This window comes from Nerophis ophidion, linkage group LG14, assembly GCF_033978795.1.
Source record: "Nerophis ophidion isolate RoL-2023_Sa linkage group LG14, RoL_Noph_v1.0, whole genome shotgun sequence".
NCBI lineage: Eukaryota > Metazoa > Chordata > Actinopteri > Syngnathiformes > Syngnathidae > Nerophis > Nerophis ophidion.
Window position 1 is genome coordinate 42015790 of NC_084624.1, and position 17829 is coordinate 42033618.

The 17829-nt window shown below is 40.8% G+C and overlaps 1 protein-coding gene across 6 annotated transcripts in view; it reads left to right on the forward strand.

The window, feature by feature from the left end:
• The window catches only part of pard3ab (par-3 family cell polarity regulator alpha, b), a 581331-nt gene that overhangs the window by 552638 nt on the left and 10864 nt on the right, over positions 1 to 17829 (forward strand). For 5 of the 6 annotated variants that reach the window (XM_061920783.1, XM_061920784.1, XM_061920787.1 and 2 more), the window contains one exon: positions 11749 to 11872. In XM_061920783.1, the coding sequence (XP_061776767.1) occupies positions 11749 to 11872 (124 nt within the window). Of the gene's footprint in view, positions 1 to 11748; positions 11873 to 12023; positions 12429 to 17829 lie in introns of those variants that run through there. The other variant, XM_061920788.1, reaches the window with a different exon arrangement.

Genomic DNA, 17829 nt, shown 5'->3' on the forward strand with positions numbered 1-17829 from the left:
AAAAAAAAAGAATATTTATATATATATATTAACCTATGCTTAAAAGAGAAAATGTTTATTATATAACACCCAGACCTGCCATCCCTCAACAAGCGCAGTGAAATCATATCAGCATGCCGTCACAGACGGAAACACCTTCTAGGTAACACATGAGCCAATCACCACGCCCCTACGCCTGCCTGTACCTACCCACTCCGTGCCCTGTATAAACCATTGTATGTGAATGCTGCCATTAAAATCTCCTCACGATTGAGGGAACCCCTCATGAAACAGTTCTGTAGAGATGAAGTAGTCTTGTGATTTTTCCCCCACACACATATATATATATATATATATATATATATATATATATATATATGTCTTGATTGGATTATCCAGAGAATAGTGTTCGATACCGTGGTAGAGCGTAATATGTAGGTGTGGGAGAAATCACAAGACTACTTCATCTCTACAGAACTGTTTCATGAGGGGTTCCCTCAATCATCAGGAGATTTTATATATATATATATATATATATATATATATATATATATATATATATATATATATATATATATATATATATATATACACACATACACACAGTGCAAGCCAAAAGTTTGGACACCTCTTCTCATTCAATATGTTTTCTTTATTTTCATGACTATTTACATTGTAGATTGTCACTGAAGGCATCAAAACTATGAACGGACGCACTGTCCGGTTCAAACACTGATGACATCTATTAATCAGACAAGAAGCAAGGAACCAAGCAGAGACAGAGTTCAAATTAGCTCATGAGGAGAAGGCATGGAGCTGCACACTTAGTCATAGTGTCGCCCTATGGTCTAAGATTCAGCTCCCGTGTCCCTCTATTTATTCAGAAGTTCCATAGTCAACATCACTGAGGCCGCCTCTAAAAGGAGCGGTCACATATGTTATGCTAAGCAGGTCCAGTATGCACTATATGTGACGGAATGTGCTGGGCCTCGTGATTTCCTTGTTTCTGCTTCTTCTGTGTGCTGTCATCTTATCTTTGTTGAGGTCCTTGAAGTCCTTGGCTGCTAGCGTGCTAAAACAAAGATAACATCTGCGGCTGAGGCCACCTCTCAGACAAGAAGTTTTGTCCTTGCACAGATAGAAAAAATGCAGCTTGAGCACAATAGCTAATAACTATAGCAACGGACTTTAAGCATACTAAAGTTGTGTGATACTATATATACATGATTATTCTAACACACAGTTATGTACTTAACAAACAAGGTGAAATAAATTAAACCATGTTTTATATTGTAGGTTCTTCAAAATAGCCACCCTATGCTCTGATTACTGCTTTGCACACTCTTGGCATTCTCTCCATGAGCTTCAAGAGGTCGTCACCTGAAATGGTTTTCAATTCACAGGTGTCAGAATTTTGATGCCTTCAGTGACAATCTACAATGTAAATAGTCGTGAAAATAAAATAAGAAAGACATTGAAATGAGAAGGTGTGTCCAAATTTTTGGTGTGTGTGCGTGTGTGCGTGCGTGCGTGCGTGCGTGCGTGCGTGTGTGCGTGACGCTTTGGTTTTTGTCTGAGACCAGGGATCTAGGGCTCGAAAAGGTTGGTGACCACTGCTCTAGAATATGTAAATCTTCCCAGGATTCACTCGCTCACAAAATTTTCCCTTTGTCAAATATTAATTAATTGAAAAGCAATCAATTAGCTTTATTCTCTAGTGACTCAAAGCGCTTTACATAATGAAACCCAATATCTAAGTTACATTTAAACCAGTGTGGGTGGCACTGGGAGCAGGTGGGTAAAGTGTCTTGCCCAAGGACACAACGGCAGTGACTATTATTATCTGCGTTCAAAGGACTCCGGCTTATTAGTGATTCCCAAAGCCCAAAAAAAGTCTGCGGGCTATAGAGCATTTTCCGTTCGGGCTCCAGTACTCTGGAATACCCTCCCGGTAACAGTTCGAGATGCCACCTCAGTAGAAGCATTTAAGTCTCACCTTAAAACTCATTTGTATATTCTAGCCTTTAAATAGACTCCCTTTTTAGACCAGTTGATCTGCCGTTTCTTTTCTTTTTCTTCTATGTCCCACTCTCCCGTGTGGAGGGGGTCCGGTCCGATCCGGTGGCCATGTACTGCTCGCCTGTGTATCGGCTGGGGACATCTCTGCGCTGCTGGTCCGCCTCCGCTTGGGATGGTTTCCTGCTGGCTCCGCTGTGAACGGGACTCTCGCTGCTGTGTGTTGGATCCTCTTTGGACTGGACTCTCGCGACTGTGTTGGATCCATTGTGGATTGAACTTTCACAGTATCATGTTAGACCCGCTCGACATCCATTGCTTTCCTCCTCTCTAAGGTTCTCATAGTCATCATTGTCACCGACGTCCCACTGGGTCATTATTGTCACCCATGTCCCACTGGGTGTGAGTTTTCCTTGCCCTTATGTGGGCCTACCGAGGATGTCGTAGTGGTTTGTGCAGCCCTTTGAGACACTAGTGATTTAGGGCTATATAAGTAAACATTGATTGATTGATTGATTGACTAGGACGACAAAAGCGGGAATCGAACCGTGAACCCTCAAGTTGCTGGCACGGCCACTTTACCGACCGAGTTATACAGCTCCATAGATGACATTTAGCTCGTCTTCCTCCTCGCCTGACATGTTTGCCGTTGTATCGATTCGGAGTCTAATTGCCATGTTTTGCACGATCCGTCAGGCCCCCGGCGTTGTCGCGTTAAAGCTGTTAAATCCTGAGGGAAAGCTGAGATCATCCGACGGGGAACCAAATGACCTCAGACACGGCGACACCTTGACCCCTCTAATCTCTGTGCGGCATCGACACACACCTGCGACGCTTGTTGGTGCTGCTAATCCCCTCGTTAGCATCACACTCCCGCCGTTTCTCATTTTCTTTACACTCTGAAGCTATTTTGTCCCCTTCAGAAATGATGAAAATAGAAATACTGGTAACACTTTAGTATGGGGAACATATTCACCATTAAATAGTTCCTTGTTAACATGCAAATTAGTAACATATTGGACGTATTAATGCCTTATTCTGCATGGCCTTATTATACAACCAGTAAGCCGGTAACACTTTAGTATTCCCCATTCTTAACCTGTGACAGTTGCTTGCTGTCGTGTGGGTTCCCAGAACCATCAAGGAAGGACATTTTGCTCTTGCAGGTTTGACTCCGGTCTATTTTTCAATGAACAAGCTTTAGTGTGGGTCGGATCGCTTTGTAGCTGCTCCCGGTCTGCTCTTTCAGCCGCCGCCGCCGCCGTCGTCGTCGTCCTCTTCTATGGCTCGCTCTCTGTCGCTCTTTGATCGCTCTTGCTCTTCATCTGCTCCTGCAGGCTCTCCAACTCCTTCCTCCTCCATCTCTCCTTTTATACATTCACAGGAGAAATGTTAGTAGTTTCCTGGTGTGTGAGCCACGCACCTGAATTAGATTGCGGCGGCGTCGCTCCCGGTACGCCCCACCTCTCCGCTCCGCCGCATCCTCCGCCTCCTTGCCGCCATCTTGGGCAGGGCTGCAGCGTGCCCTGCCCCGACGTCGGCCTCTCCACCTAACCTTAACCCCCTAACCCTAACCAAATAACTCTAAATTAAGTCTTTGTTACTTAGAATATGTTCCCCTAGTGTCCAAATAACTCTAAATAAATGTTTTCTTACATAGAATATGTTCCCTTAGTGTCCAAATAACTCTAAATTAAATCTTTGTTACGTAGAATATGTTCCCCTAGTGTCCAAATAACTCCAAATTAAACTTTTATTACATAGGATATGTTCCCCTAGTGTCCAAATAACTCTAAATTAAATCTGTGTTACATAGAATATGTTCCCCTAGTGTCCAAATATCTCTAAGTTAAGTCTTTGTTACATAGAATATGTTCCCCTAGTGTCCAAATAACTCTAAATTAAACTTTTGTTACGTAGAATATGTTCCCCTAGTGTCTAAATAACTCTAAATTAAATCTGTGTTACATAGAATATGTTCCCCTATTGTCCAAATATCTCTAAGTTAAGTCTTTGTTACATAGAATATGTTCCCCTAGTGTCCAAATAACTCTAAATTAAACTTTTGTTACGTAGAATATGTTCCCCTAGTGTCTAAATAACTCTAAATTAAATCTGTGTTACGTAGAATATGTTCCCCTAGTGTCCAAATAACTCTAAATTAAACCTTTATTACGTAGAATATGTTCCCCTAGTGTCTAAGTAACTCTAAATTAAATCTGTGTTACATAGAATATGTTCCCCTTGTGTCTAAATAACTAAATTAAATCTGTGTTACATAGAATATGTTCCCCTAGTGTCCAAATAACTCTAAATTAAACCTTTATTACGTAGAATATGTTCCCCAAGTGTCTAAATAACTCTAAATTAAATCTGTGTTACATAGAATATGTTCCCCTAGTGTTCAAATAACTCTAAATTAAGTATTTGTTACATAGAATATGTTCCCTTAGTGTCCAAATAACTAAATTAAGTCTTTGTTACTTAGAATTTGTTCCCTATACTAAAGTGTTATCGAAATAATCGGTTCCGGGATCATAAAAGCTTTATTTGGTGTACATGCAACTTTGGAAGTCACATTTTAACATACAGGTGTAAAACATACAAGCCTGCTCAGTGGCCTTGTGGTTAGAGGGTCCGCTCTAGATTCGGTAGGTCGTGAGTTCAAACCCCGGCCGAGTCGTACCAAAGACTATAAAAATGGCACCCATTACCTCCCTCGGCATCAAGGGCTGGAATTGGGTGTTAAATCACCAAAATGATTCCCGAGCGTGGCCACCGCTGCTGCTCACTGCTCCCCTCACCTCCCAGTGGGTGAACAAGGGGATGGGTCAAATGCAGAGGATAATTTCACCACAACTAGTGTGTGTGTGTGGCTATCAGTGGTACTCTAACTTTAAAAAGTGAAAGAAAAGGCAAAGGACAAGAGTAAATCACCAAAATGATTCACGAGCGTGGCCACCACTGCAGCTTGCTGCTCCCCTCACCTCCCAGGGGGTGAACATGGGGATATGTCAAATACAGAAAATTATTTCACCACACCTAGTCTGTGTGGTTATCATTGGTACTTTAATTTTAACTTTAAAAAATGAAAGAAAAAACGACACACAAGTAAATTACCAAAACGATTCCCGAGCTTGGCCACCGCTGCTGCTCACTGCTCCCCTCACCTCCCAGGTTTGTGAAATTGAGGAGGTGTCAAATGCAGAGGATAATATCACCACACCTAGAGTGTGTGTGTGACTATCAATGGTACTTTAACTTTAAAAAGTGAAAGAAAAGGCGAACCACACGAGTAAATCGCCAAAATAATTCAGAGCGTAGCCACCGCTGCTGCTCACTGCTCCCCTCACCTCCCAGGGGGTGAACATGGGGATGGGTCAAATGCAGAGGATAATTTCACAAACAGTGTATGTGTGACTATCAGTGGTACTTTAACTTTAAAAAGTGAAAGAAAAGGCGAACGACACAACTAAATCACCAAAATGATTCCCGAGCGCGGCCACCGCTGCTGCTCACTGCTCCCCTCACCTCCCAGGGGGTGAACATGGGGATGGGTCAAATGCAGAGGATAATTTCACAAACAGTGTATGTGTGACTATCAGTGGTACTTTAACATTAAAAAGTGAAAGAAAAGGCGAACGAAACAACTAAATCACCAAAATAATTCCCGAGTACAGCCACCGCTGCTGCTCACTGCTCCCCTCACCTCCCAGGGGGTAAAAAGGGGATGGGTCAAATGCAGATGTTTATTTCACCACACCTAGTAAGTGGTAAGTGGTACTTTAACTTAAATCCTTGGATGCTTGCCAATGTTGTCTCTTGTGAGCGCAGAGATTCTATGGGACTTAAAACATATTTTTAATGCTTGAATTCCAAACTTTCTGGTCTTATTTTGACTTTAGCGCATGTGCAGTAGTTGGGTGTTGACTGGCTAACATGCTAACCAGCTCTAAAACCGCTGAGCACCTGAGCAGGTGCTAACTACTAAGCCACTTTCAAGAAAACTTTTTTTTGCCGTTTTGTTTCTTCACGCTGACGTTAAAGTAGCCGCACGCCCGCGAGCACCCATATGTTTCCAAGTGTCTTCCGTTGTCCTTGTATCGCGCACCGTCTCAGCTGAGGGAAGGTGTGATAGCACAAAGGAAGCAAGCCAGCGGCACCTCTCTGTTAGCTAGCCGCTAGCGCCGCCGCTAGCGGAGGGCGTCCCCGCTTCGATCGATGGCGTGGCACTTATCGCCTTCATCATCTCGCCTCATTTTTCACCGCTTAGCAGGGCGGCTGCCTCTTTTTGTCAGCAGACGAAGGGCCGGGCCCCCCCCCCCCCCCCCCCTCCCCACACCCCTTCTCTTTATCTGATAAGCTTGTCTAAACTAACCGCTACAGTGTGTGTGTGTGTGTGTGTGTGTGTGTGTGTGTGTGTGTGTGTGTGTGTGTGTGTGTGTGTGTGTGTGTGTGTGTGTGTGTGAGAGAGTATACGTGTGTGTGTGATACTGTACATGTGTGTGTGATACAGTACATGTGTGTGTGATAGAGTACATGTGTGTTTGATAAGAGTGTATGTGTGTGTGTGTGTGTGTGTGTGTGTGTGTGTGTGTGTGTGTGTGTGTGTGTGTGTGTGAGAGTATACGTGTGTGTGATACAGTACATGTGTGTGATAGAGTGTACATGTGTGTGTGTGTGTGTGTGATAGAGTGTACAAGTGTGCGTGATACTGTACATGTGTGTGTGTGTGTGTGTGTGTGAGAGTATACGTGTGTGTGATACAGTACATGTGTGTGTGTGTGTGTGTGTGTGTGTGTGTGTGTGTGTGTGTGTGAGAGTATACGTGTGTGTGATACAGTACATGTGTGTGTGTGTGTGTGTGTGTGTGTGTGTGTGTGTGTGTGTGAGAGAGTATACGTGTGTGTGTGATACAGTACATGTGTGTGTGATAGAGTACATGTGTGTTTGATAAGAGTGTATGTGTGTGTGTGTGTGTGTGTGTGTGTGTGTGTGTGTGTGTGTGTGTGTGTGTGTGTGTGTGTGTGTGTGTGTGTGTGTGTGTGAGAGTATACGTGTGTGTGATACAGTACATGTGTGTGATAGAGTGTACATGTGTGTGTGTGTGTGTGTGATAGAGTGTACAAGTGTGCGTTATACTGTACATGTGTGTGTGTGTGTGTGTGTGTGTGTGTGTGTGTGTGTGTGTGTGTGTGAGAGTATACGTGTGTGTGATACAGTACATGTGTGTGTGTGTGTGTGTGTGTGTGTGTGTGTGTGTGTGTGTGTGTGTGTGTGTGAGAGTATACGTGTGTGTGATACAGTACATGTGTGTGATAGAGTGTACATGTGTGTGTGTATGTGTGTGTGTGTGATAGAGTGTACAAGTGTGTGTGATACTGTACATGTGTGTGTGTGTGTGTGTGTATGTGGGAAAGTGTACATCTGAATGTGTAAGTGTACATGTGTGCGCGTGAGTGTGTGTGTGTTCATGGGTGTGTGTGAGAGTGTACAAGTGTGTGTGGGTGAGAGTGTGCGTGTGTGTGTCAGAATGTAAATGTGTGCGTGTGTTCATGTGGGTGTGTGAGAATGTACAAGTGTGTGTGTTTGAGAGTGTGCATGTGTGTATGTGTACGTGTGTGTGAGAGTGTATGTATGTGTATGCGTGTGTTTAAGTGGGTGTGTGAGAGTGTACAAGTGTACGTGTGTATATGTACATGTGTGTGTGAGAGTGTACGTGTGTGTGTGTACAAGTGTGTGTGTGTGAGAGTGTGCATGTGTGTGAGAGTGTACATGTGTGTGTGTGTGTACGTGTGTGTGTGTGTGTGTGTGTGTGTGTGTGTGTGTGTGTGTGTGTGTGTGTGTGTGTGTGTGTGTGTGTGAGAGTGTATGTGTGTGTGTGTGTGTGTGTGTGTGTGTGTGTGTGTGTGTGTGTGTGTGTGTGTGTGTGTGTGTGTGTGTTGTATTCCAAACCTTTCTTGAGACATCAACTAGAAAAAGTACCCTCCATATGAGGACCGGTGAACACGTTAGGACCCAAATCATCTAATAGAGAGCAAAAATACTAGAATCCGTGAACATTGCTCCAAAGTCAGGATTTTTTTGTTGATTTTAAATGTGCATACAAAAGTAAACATGAACAGGTGCAAAGGCAGCAATTTATGATGAGACAAGACAGCAGCTAAAGAAGGACTTTCCTATTCATCAACCGAAAAAACCCCGCCAGGTGAACAGCTGATTTTATGACTTCCGGTGCGGACGTAAAACAACCGGCGTCAAACGGTACTAACAATATAATAGCCATTAAAGGCCTACTGAAATTTTTTTTTTTTTATTCAAACGGGGGTTTGGAGGTCCATTCTATGTGTCATACTTGATCATTTTGCGATATTGCCATATTTTTGCTGAAAGCATTTAGTAGAGAACATCCACGATAAAGTTCGCAACTTTTGGTCGCTAATAAAAAAGCCTTGCTTTTACCGGAGGTAGCAGACGATGACGTCACCCGTGTGAGGTTTTGATTGATTGATTGATACTTCTATTAGTAGATTGCACAGTACAGTACATATTCCGTACAATTGACCACTAAATGGTAACACCAGAATACGTTTTTCAACTTGTTTAAGTCGGGGTCCACGTTAATCAATTCATGGCTCCTCGCCTCCTCACATTGTTTATAATGGGAGCCTCCAACAAAAAGTGCTATTCGGATCGAGAAAACGACAATTGCCCCATTAATTTGAGCGGGGATGAGAGATTCGTGGCTGAGGATATTGATAGTGAAGGATTAGAAAAAAAAATAAAAGGCGACGGCGGCGGCAGTGTGAGCGTTTCTGATGTAATTAGACACATTTATTAGGATCATTCTGGAAGATCTCTTATCCGTCTATTGTTTTAATAGTGTTTTAGTGAGATTGTAAAGACATACCTCAAGGTCGGATGGCTGCGGTGAACGCCGGTGTCTCACAGAGAAGCCGAGGAGCCAAGCTCACAGCTGCCTTTTTTGACAACTACTGCAGGAGGATGAATAATCCACCGATGTCTCCGGTAAGATATATGTCACAATTTTCCCATCCAAAAACATGCTGGTTGACGGAGAGAAACATGTTCGCTTGACCGCTCTGTGTTAAAGCTTCACAACAAACAAAGAAACACGGGCTGTGTTTCGGTGCTAAAGACAGCTGCAATACACCGCTTTCCACCAACAGCATTCTTCTTTGACGTCTCCATTATTAATTGAACAAATTGCAAAAGATTCAGCAACACAGATGTCCAAATTACTGTGTAATTATGCGATGAAAAGAGACGACTTTTAGCTGTGAGTGGTGCTGAGCTAGTATGTCCCCTCCAACCAATAACGTCACAAACACACGTCATCATACCTCAACGTTTTCAACAAGAAACTCCGCGGGAAATTTAAAATTGCAATTTAGTAAACCAAAAAGGCCGTATTGGCATGTGTTGCAATGTTAATATTTCATCATTGATATATAAACTATCAGACTGTGTGGTCGGTAGTAGTGGGTTTCAGTAGGCCTTTAACAGTTAGCTTTTACAGCTGGTTTGCCCAAACCGAGGTCTGTGACTCTTTTGTCATCGGCCTTAAGCACATTACAAAAAAAAAAAAAAATAGAGAAATCATTTGCACCCTTGGTGGTGAAATATATCAAAATTATGGTGGTGCCAAAAAGGAGGTATTTTCAAATTGCCCGATTGCAGCTGAGATAGGTTCCAGCACCCCCCGCCACCATGAAAGGGATAAGCGGTAAAAAATGGATGGAAATTGACTGTGTCATTTTTAAAAACGCTCCCCCTCTGGTCAACATATGAAATAACAAGTGTATGTAAAAAATGTGAAGTGCTCCCCCTCTGGCGAACACATGTAATAACTAGTGTAAGAAATTGAAATGCGCCCCTTTAGGCCAAAATTATTATGAAGCCTTGAAGTAAATAATGAAGATCAAAAACCAAAAATTCAACAACAACAACATTTACTAAAAGCTTACCTTTTTTATATTTGCATTGTATGTATTTATTATTAATGTTGTAAATACAAATATTTATATATCTAGAAAGGGTGGTCCTAAAGAGGGAGACATTTTTCTCAGGTTTCAAGAAGGTAACAAATACAAGTGTGTGTGTGTGTGTGTGTGTGTGTGTGTGCGTGCGCGTGTGTGTGTGTGTGTGTGTGCGTGCGTGTATCAGAGTGCATCAGTTAATGTTTATTTAACAGAGCACAGACTCCCATGACGACCTTCTCTTAATGAAATCTCTCGTTAAGATGGCGCCTTTTAATTAAAAGAAGTGGGTTGATTTGAATGGTGCTTATTGTGGGCCAATGAGATATCAGCGTGTACGATCTGTCTTTGTGGAAAAAGATGGCCGAGTGTGTCATGAAATGCACCGCAGGGTTTATTAAGTGTACACGCAAGGATTGTGTGGAGGTGGGCGTGGCCTGCGGGCCCGCAGCGCAACGGGGTGTGCCAGGACGATGGATGCGTAGATGGCCCAGGTGGGCCTTGTTGTTGAAGTCGCTGACTTCCTGGCACACCCCGTTCTGCTGCAGGCCCGCAGGCCACGGTCCCTTCCACATAAGATTGTGGAGGTTGCTCGCCTGTGGGTCTTCTAGACCAGTGGTTCTCAAATGGGGGTACGTGTAACCCTGAAGGTACTTGAAGGTATGCCAAGGGGTTCGTGAGATTTTTCTTAAATATTCTAAAAATAGCAACAATTCAAAAATCCTTCATAAATATATTTATTGAATAATACTTCAACAAAATATGAATGTAGGTTCATAAACTGTGGAAAGAAATGCAACAATGCAATATCCAGTGTTGACAGCTAGATTTTTGGTGGACATGTTCCATAAATATTGATGTTAAAGATTTCTTTTTTTTGTGAAGAAATGTTTAGAATTAAGTTCATGAATCCAGATGGATCTCTATTACAATCCCCAAAGAGGGCACTTTAAGTTGATGATTACTTCTATGTGTAGAAATCTTTATTTATAATTGAATCACTTGTTTATTTATCAACAAGTTTTTAGTTATTTTTATATCTTTTTTTCCAAATAGTCCAAGAAAGACCACTACAAATGAGCAATATTTTGCACTGCTTTACAATTTAATAAATCAGAAACTGATGACATAGTGCTTTATTTTACTTCTTTATCTCTTTTTTTCCAACCAAAAATGCTTTGCTCCGATTAGGGGGTACTTGAATTAAAAAAATGTTCACAGGGGGTACATCACTGAAAAAAACGTTGAGAACCGCCGCTCTCGACCACCAAGCATTGCAATGCGAGCCTGGATCATCGTTGCAATAGAGTCATTATTTTTGATTGTGCCGAAGGTTGCTTTCCAGCAATTGTCCGTTAGTCGCTCTTGCTCGTGCTCTCGCTCCACCTCCAGCTCCCACTAACAATCTCCTCCAAGCTGCTGCTTAAACAGAGCGACAGGTTATTAGACAACAAGACCCACCTGGGCCATCTACGCACCTGCTGCTGACTTCGAGGCCGTTCCTGGCACACGCAGGCCACGCCCCCCTCCACAGTTTGGAGTCAACGTTTTCAAGTGTAAAAAGAAGTGAAACATCAATAAATGTGTTCTATAAATAGCTTTTATGTTAACCCACATTGTTGTATCCTATCTGGGTCACTTATTTGATGACACAAAACATGCTGGATCCGAAAGAACGTTCTTTTCCGGGCTGCTGAAAACGATTCACAAGTGTGTTCAATCATTCATCCCTTCATCTCTCTCTCGCCTTCAGTAACCGGCTCGCCCCGAGCAACCACGACCGAATACAGAGGCTGAGGCAGGAGTTCCAGCAGGCGCAGACCGTTCCGGACGACGCGGACGACCGGCGCCGCACGTTCAGCTTCGAGCAGCCTTGGGTGAGTGCGTGACACGTGACCAAGCCCCTCCCCTTGCCCCTGGCAGGAGAAAGTGACCGTTAACGCTGTTAGCACCACGATGCTAACCATCACTAACCATCAACAAGACTGACTCCTCCCCCATGCTAACAAGGCTAACCCTCATCAACAGTGCATGCAGGAGTCAGAGCACCAGCACTAACCCCGCCCACCTGTCTCCTCATTCGCTCTCCATGTCTGTCAATCATCCGCATGGACACGCCCACCAGCTCACCGTTTGAAGGTGCCTTTTTATGCCTTGAACAAACTCTGACACCGAGTGTGTGAACAAAGACTTTTTAAAAGGACTAGGTCTTGTATTTCTATTCATTTTAAATCTGTGTAGCTTTTTTAAATCTGTAGCACAATTGTACCTTTTGTGTTTTATTTAGACTGAACTGTCAGTTACCAGCTATTTATCTTTGTGTTTCTGTGAAGAAACGTGCTGGTGTGCTGAATAATTAATATATAGATTGCTTATATGAGAAACTTAGACTGTTCTTTCTCGCCAGACAATAAAAGTGTCTTTTTTTTCATACTTTTCGTCCTCAAGTGGCGCATTCCAGTTATTATTGTCTGAAAATGTGGACCCACTATTTTATCTCTTTGTGTCCCAACAACTCAACACATTTATTGCTCCAATCGAGTCTTTTTTTTTTTTTGTGGCTCTAACAAAATGCCACGTTTAAGAATTATGCAGCAGACCTAAAAGTGAGAATTCCAAATTTCAATATAACACCCAATACGAGATCAATAAATTGACATCCCGTATTTTTTCAGATTATAAATCGCTCCAAAGTATAAATCGTACTGGCCGAAAATGCTTAATAAGAAGGAAAAAAAAACATATAAGTTGCACTAGAGCAGGGGTCGGGAACCTTTTTGGCTGAGAGAGCCATAAAAGCAAAATATTATAAAATGTATTTCCGAGAGAGCCAAATAATCATTTTTAACACTGAATACAAATAAATGTGCATTTTTAAGTGAGACCAACATTTTAAGAATATAGTAAGTATTCTTTTTAATAACATTGTTATTCTGAAGCTAATGAATAAATAGTTCTTACCATCAATGTGACTTCTTGAACAGGAACGGTAGAAAACGGATGGATGATTAAAATGCATGAGAATGTTTTATGTTTTGAACGTTATTTTTAACACTGTGATTACCAGCGGAATTATTCATTACTTATCGCTGTGCTTTTCAACCACTGTGCCGCGGCACACTCTAGTGTGCTGTGAGATACAGTCTGGTGTGTCATGGGAGACATTATGTAATTTCACCTAATTGGGTTGATAATATTTTTTGCAAACCTGTAATTATAATTCAAAAATGTGCTGTTATTGAATGTCTGTGCTGTCTAGAGCTTGGCAGAGTAAGTGTGTAATACTCTTCCATATCAGTAGGTGGAAGCAGGTAGCTAATTGCTTTTGTAGATGTCGGGAACATGGTATGTCGTGATCACAATATGCGGGAGGCAGCATGTAGGTAAAAAGGAATCCAACACTTAAACTAAAAATAAACAAAAGGCGAGTGCCGCTAAGAAAAGGCATTGAAGCAAAACTAAACTAAAACTGAACTGACTGCAAAGTAAACAAAACCAGAATGCTGGACGACAGCAAAGACTTACAGTGTGCGGAGCAGACGGCGTCCACAAAGTACATCCCTACATGGCATGACAATCAACAACATCCACACAAAGAAGGAGTGCGTCTGCACAACTTAAATTGTCTTGATTGTAAAAACAAAGCAGGTGCGATGAATAGCATTCAAGGAGGACATGAAACTGCTACAGGAAAATACCAACCAAAGAAGAAAAGCCACCAAAATAGGAGCGCGAGTCACACAGTAAAAACACAGAAAACACTCAAAATAAGTTACAGCTTGTAATTACACCTACATAAAGACAAGAGCTATCGCGAGAACAAATTTTTTTTTGTCAATATCGACTACTGAGTTTAATTTTTTTTAATGTTTTCGGCTAGTGATGCGCCCCAGAATTTTTTCAATGAAAAAATGTGTTTTGACTCAAAAAAGGTTGAAAATCACTGACTTATCATGTTAAGAAATGCCAGCTAAGATTTATCTGAGAGCCAGATGCAGTCATCAAAAGATCCACATCTGGCTCTAGAGCCATAGGTTCCCTACCCCTGCACTGGAGTATAAGTTGCATTTTTGGGGGAAATTTATTTGATAAAGTCCAACACCAGGAATATACATTTGAAAGGCAATTTAAAATAAATAAACAATAGTGAAACTGCAGGCTGAATAAGTGTACGTTATATGAGGCATAAATAACCAACTGAGAAGGTGCCTGGTATGTTAACGTAACATATTATGGTAAGAGTCATTCATATAACTATAACATATAGAACATGCTATACGTTTACCAAACAATCCGTCACTCCCAATCGCTAAATCCATGAAATCTTCCTCGATGTCGCTTCTAAACAACTCTGCCAACTCCAAAGCTAGACAATGCGCCGCTTCCTTTTCAATCGGTACGTCAGAGTCATCGTCAGTTGCAGTTCCAATTATTCCAGCCTTTCTGAATCCGGACACGATGGTTTCGGTTGTTATTTGATATTTTACGGTAATGTGTTGATAATTCCACACATAAGTAGCTCCAGAGTATTAGTCGCACCCCTGGCCAAACTATGAATAAAACTGTGACTTATAATCCGATAAAATACGGTAACAGAAGTTTAAAATAAAGGTAATAATAGCTCTGTTATAGTTACAATCCAACTTTATTGGGAAATACTTTAAGAAAAATGAGCACCGTATTTTTCTGACTACAAGGCGCACTTAAAACCCTTTCATTTTGTCACAACTCAACACTGCGCTTTATTAACCCAGTGCGCCTAATGTAGGAAATCATTTTGGTTGCGCTTGCTGACCTCGAAGCAATTTTATTTGGTACATGGTGTGATAAGTCTGACCACATAAGAGATATGTGTGGACTGCAATATGACTTAAGTAAACAACACCAACAGTTTACATGTTCCATTGAAAATATAGAACATTACACACGGCGCTCAAAAATCGATCAAAATGTTTTAGTACGACTCTGGTAAGCGATGATGCGGCACCGCGTTTTGGATTGTACTGTTTTTCAACATACGAGTATTATTATGGTGTATTTGTATAAGGTAAGACATGTTATCTGGCATTTTGTTTCGCAATATAGTGCAAAAGCAACTTTTCTTACCTTCTGGTAGCTTCTGATCTGTATTTGGGATCTGCATAAGTCCTGAAAATTTGCGCACGTCCGCCTTTGTAGTCGTAGTCAATAAGCTCTAAAAGTGCTGTAAAACCGAATGCACATTATCTGTGACACTCCGACATAAAATAATTGCATTAAAAGAGATGCGCTAGCTCGATGCTAATTTCCATTGGATTTGCCATACACATGCTCCTGGTTAACACTGGCACTTTTATAGGGAGATTTCAACACCACCGGATTCGGAAAATAAATTAAACATCTAAGATGCACATTACAATGAAACAGAAGATAATGTAATACGTATAATCCTTAGAATATAAACAATATGAGGGCTCAACAAAGTACAAGGCACATGCAACTTAATGAGACCTTGAGGACAAATGGAACACAATTTATACTTACAAATGAGATTCAGAAGTGTAAGAATACAAAATGCAACAACCGCAGAGCACATATTAAAAAGTGGATACTAATGAAAAGAAACACCTTAGAAAAAGATCAAATCATATTGAAGTCTAGATCACCAAGTACCATCTTAGAAGAAACTTAGCTCTCCAACTCGCATCATAATGACCAACATTAAAAATACAGTAGCGTAGTAGGCCTAAATGTTCCTCAAAAACAAGACAGAAGTTTTGTTTAACAAGTATATTTAATATTTTTGGCCACTGTGACATTGCACACAGTTCGAACGGTCACACTGTGTTTAAATATTTAATTAAGGGATTCTCAGGCGTACCATTAGATGGAGCCTGTTGGGATGTCGCATGGCTGCAGTTGTGTGACCTCAAGTATGCAAAAATCCAGGAGAGCAGAAAGCCGGTAAGATGATTTTAATTTCATCAAAGTAAAAGATATAAACAGAAAGCAGTCTTGCATGGAGATGTTCCCAACATGGTTTTAACTTCGAGCACTGAGGAGTGCTCGAGTGAAACATAAATAGACCTATGTTGATTGACAGCAGCTGAGGACCGCTGCCAATCAACGGCGAGTGTGACAAAAACAGTGCTCAGCGGAGTAAACAGGAAGTATGACAAAATAAGAGCACTGAACAGGAAATAAAGTACAGAACACGAAAAACTATCAGAAAGTAAGTGACAGATCGTTACAGAGCCTGCGCACCACAGTTGGAGAATCCCACGTCTAGAAAGTAGTAATAGTGGCGAAAATAGAACAACCATTAGGCTCCTCCCCTGGTCTCTCTCATCGTGAAATAAAGTGTGAAGAATTGTGGGTTGTTAAATCAAAGAAAGAGAAGCTCATTTTTATTTTAGTCGTGTATATTTTATTATGTTTTAACGCTGCCTTCCTTGGAGCCACAGAGTGAAACACCACGCTACTGATTGTGACTCAGCCTCAGGTGGTCTTTATCCTTAATATGATAGTCCTGACATGCTTGGTTTGCTTTAAGGGGGGGGAGTGAGGTTCTCTTTCAGCAGCCATAATAGTTTTATGGCCGTCGCCTCTGATGATGACCCATCAGCACTTCCATTAAAATAATGACATCACTATGACAACACAGCTGACCTGAAAGCAGTTTGCTGGCAGTCTTTGTCATCGGAGACGTTGGACTTTTTTATTTGTGATGTACTATATGCATATATATAATATATAATATTATATATTTAATATTGTAGACGCCGCGTACTTGCGGTCCCGCTGATACATACGCCAGATGCCAGTTGGGCAGAGTTGAAAAAGGTTTTAATGATTGTTTTTCCACAAGCTCTTCAGACAAAAACGTTCTTTCCAGTCTTTGCAGTCTCCCCAATACTCCTCCCCCTCCTGCACTCGGCCGCTCAATGTTAAAGACAACAGATGATTAGATTAACACGTACCACCTGTGAATCTAATCACCCGCCAGCTGTGTCTCGCCGTCAGCACATGCCCGCCCCTATCCGGTGGCGCTCTTCCTCAGCACCATAGACAGCGGCGGTGACCTTTGCTACTGGTCACATCTCCTTCCACAAATATATATAATTTTATATATGTATATAAATATATGTAAATATAAATGAAAATATATATATATGCATATATATATATATATATATATATATAATTTATACATATATAATTGTATATGTGTATGTGTATATATATATATAAATACATACTTCTCACTCCACAAATAATATATGTATGTATATATATATATATTCACATATATATATATATATATATATATATAAATTATATATGTATAATCGTATAATCACACATATATATGTATATATTATATATATATATATATATATATATATGTATATTCACATACATATATATATATATATATATATATATATATGTATATGTATATTCACATATATATATATATATATAATATTTGTGGAGGGAGATGTGGCCAGTAGCAAAGGTCACCGCCGCTGTCTATGGAGCTGAGGACGAGCACCGTCGGATATGGGCGGGGCATGTGCTGACGGCGAGTCACAGCTTGCAGGTGATATATATATATATATATATATATATATATATATATATATATATATTTATATATCACCTTCGTATTGTGAGGCAGATTCACTAACCCCTCTATCACTGTTTTGCCTATAATACATATATATATATATATATATATATATATATATATATATATATATATATATATATATATATATATATAAATATATATATATATATATATATATATATTTATATATATATATATATATATATACTGTTTTGCCTATAA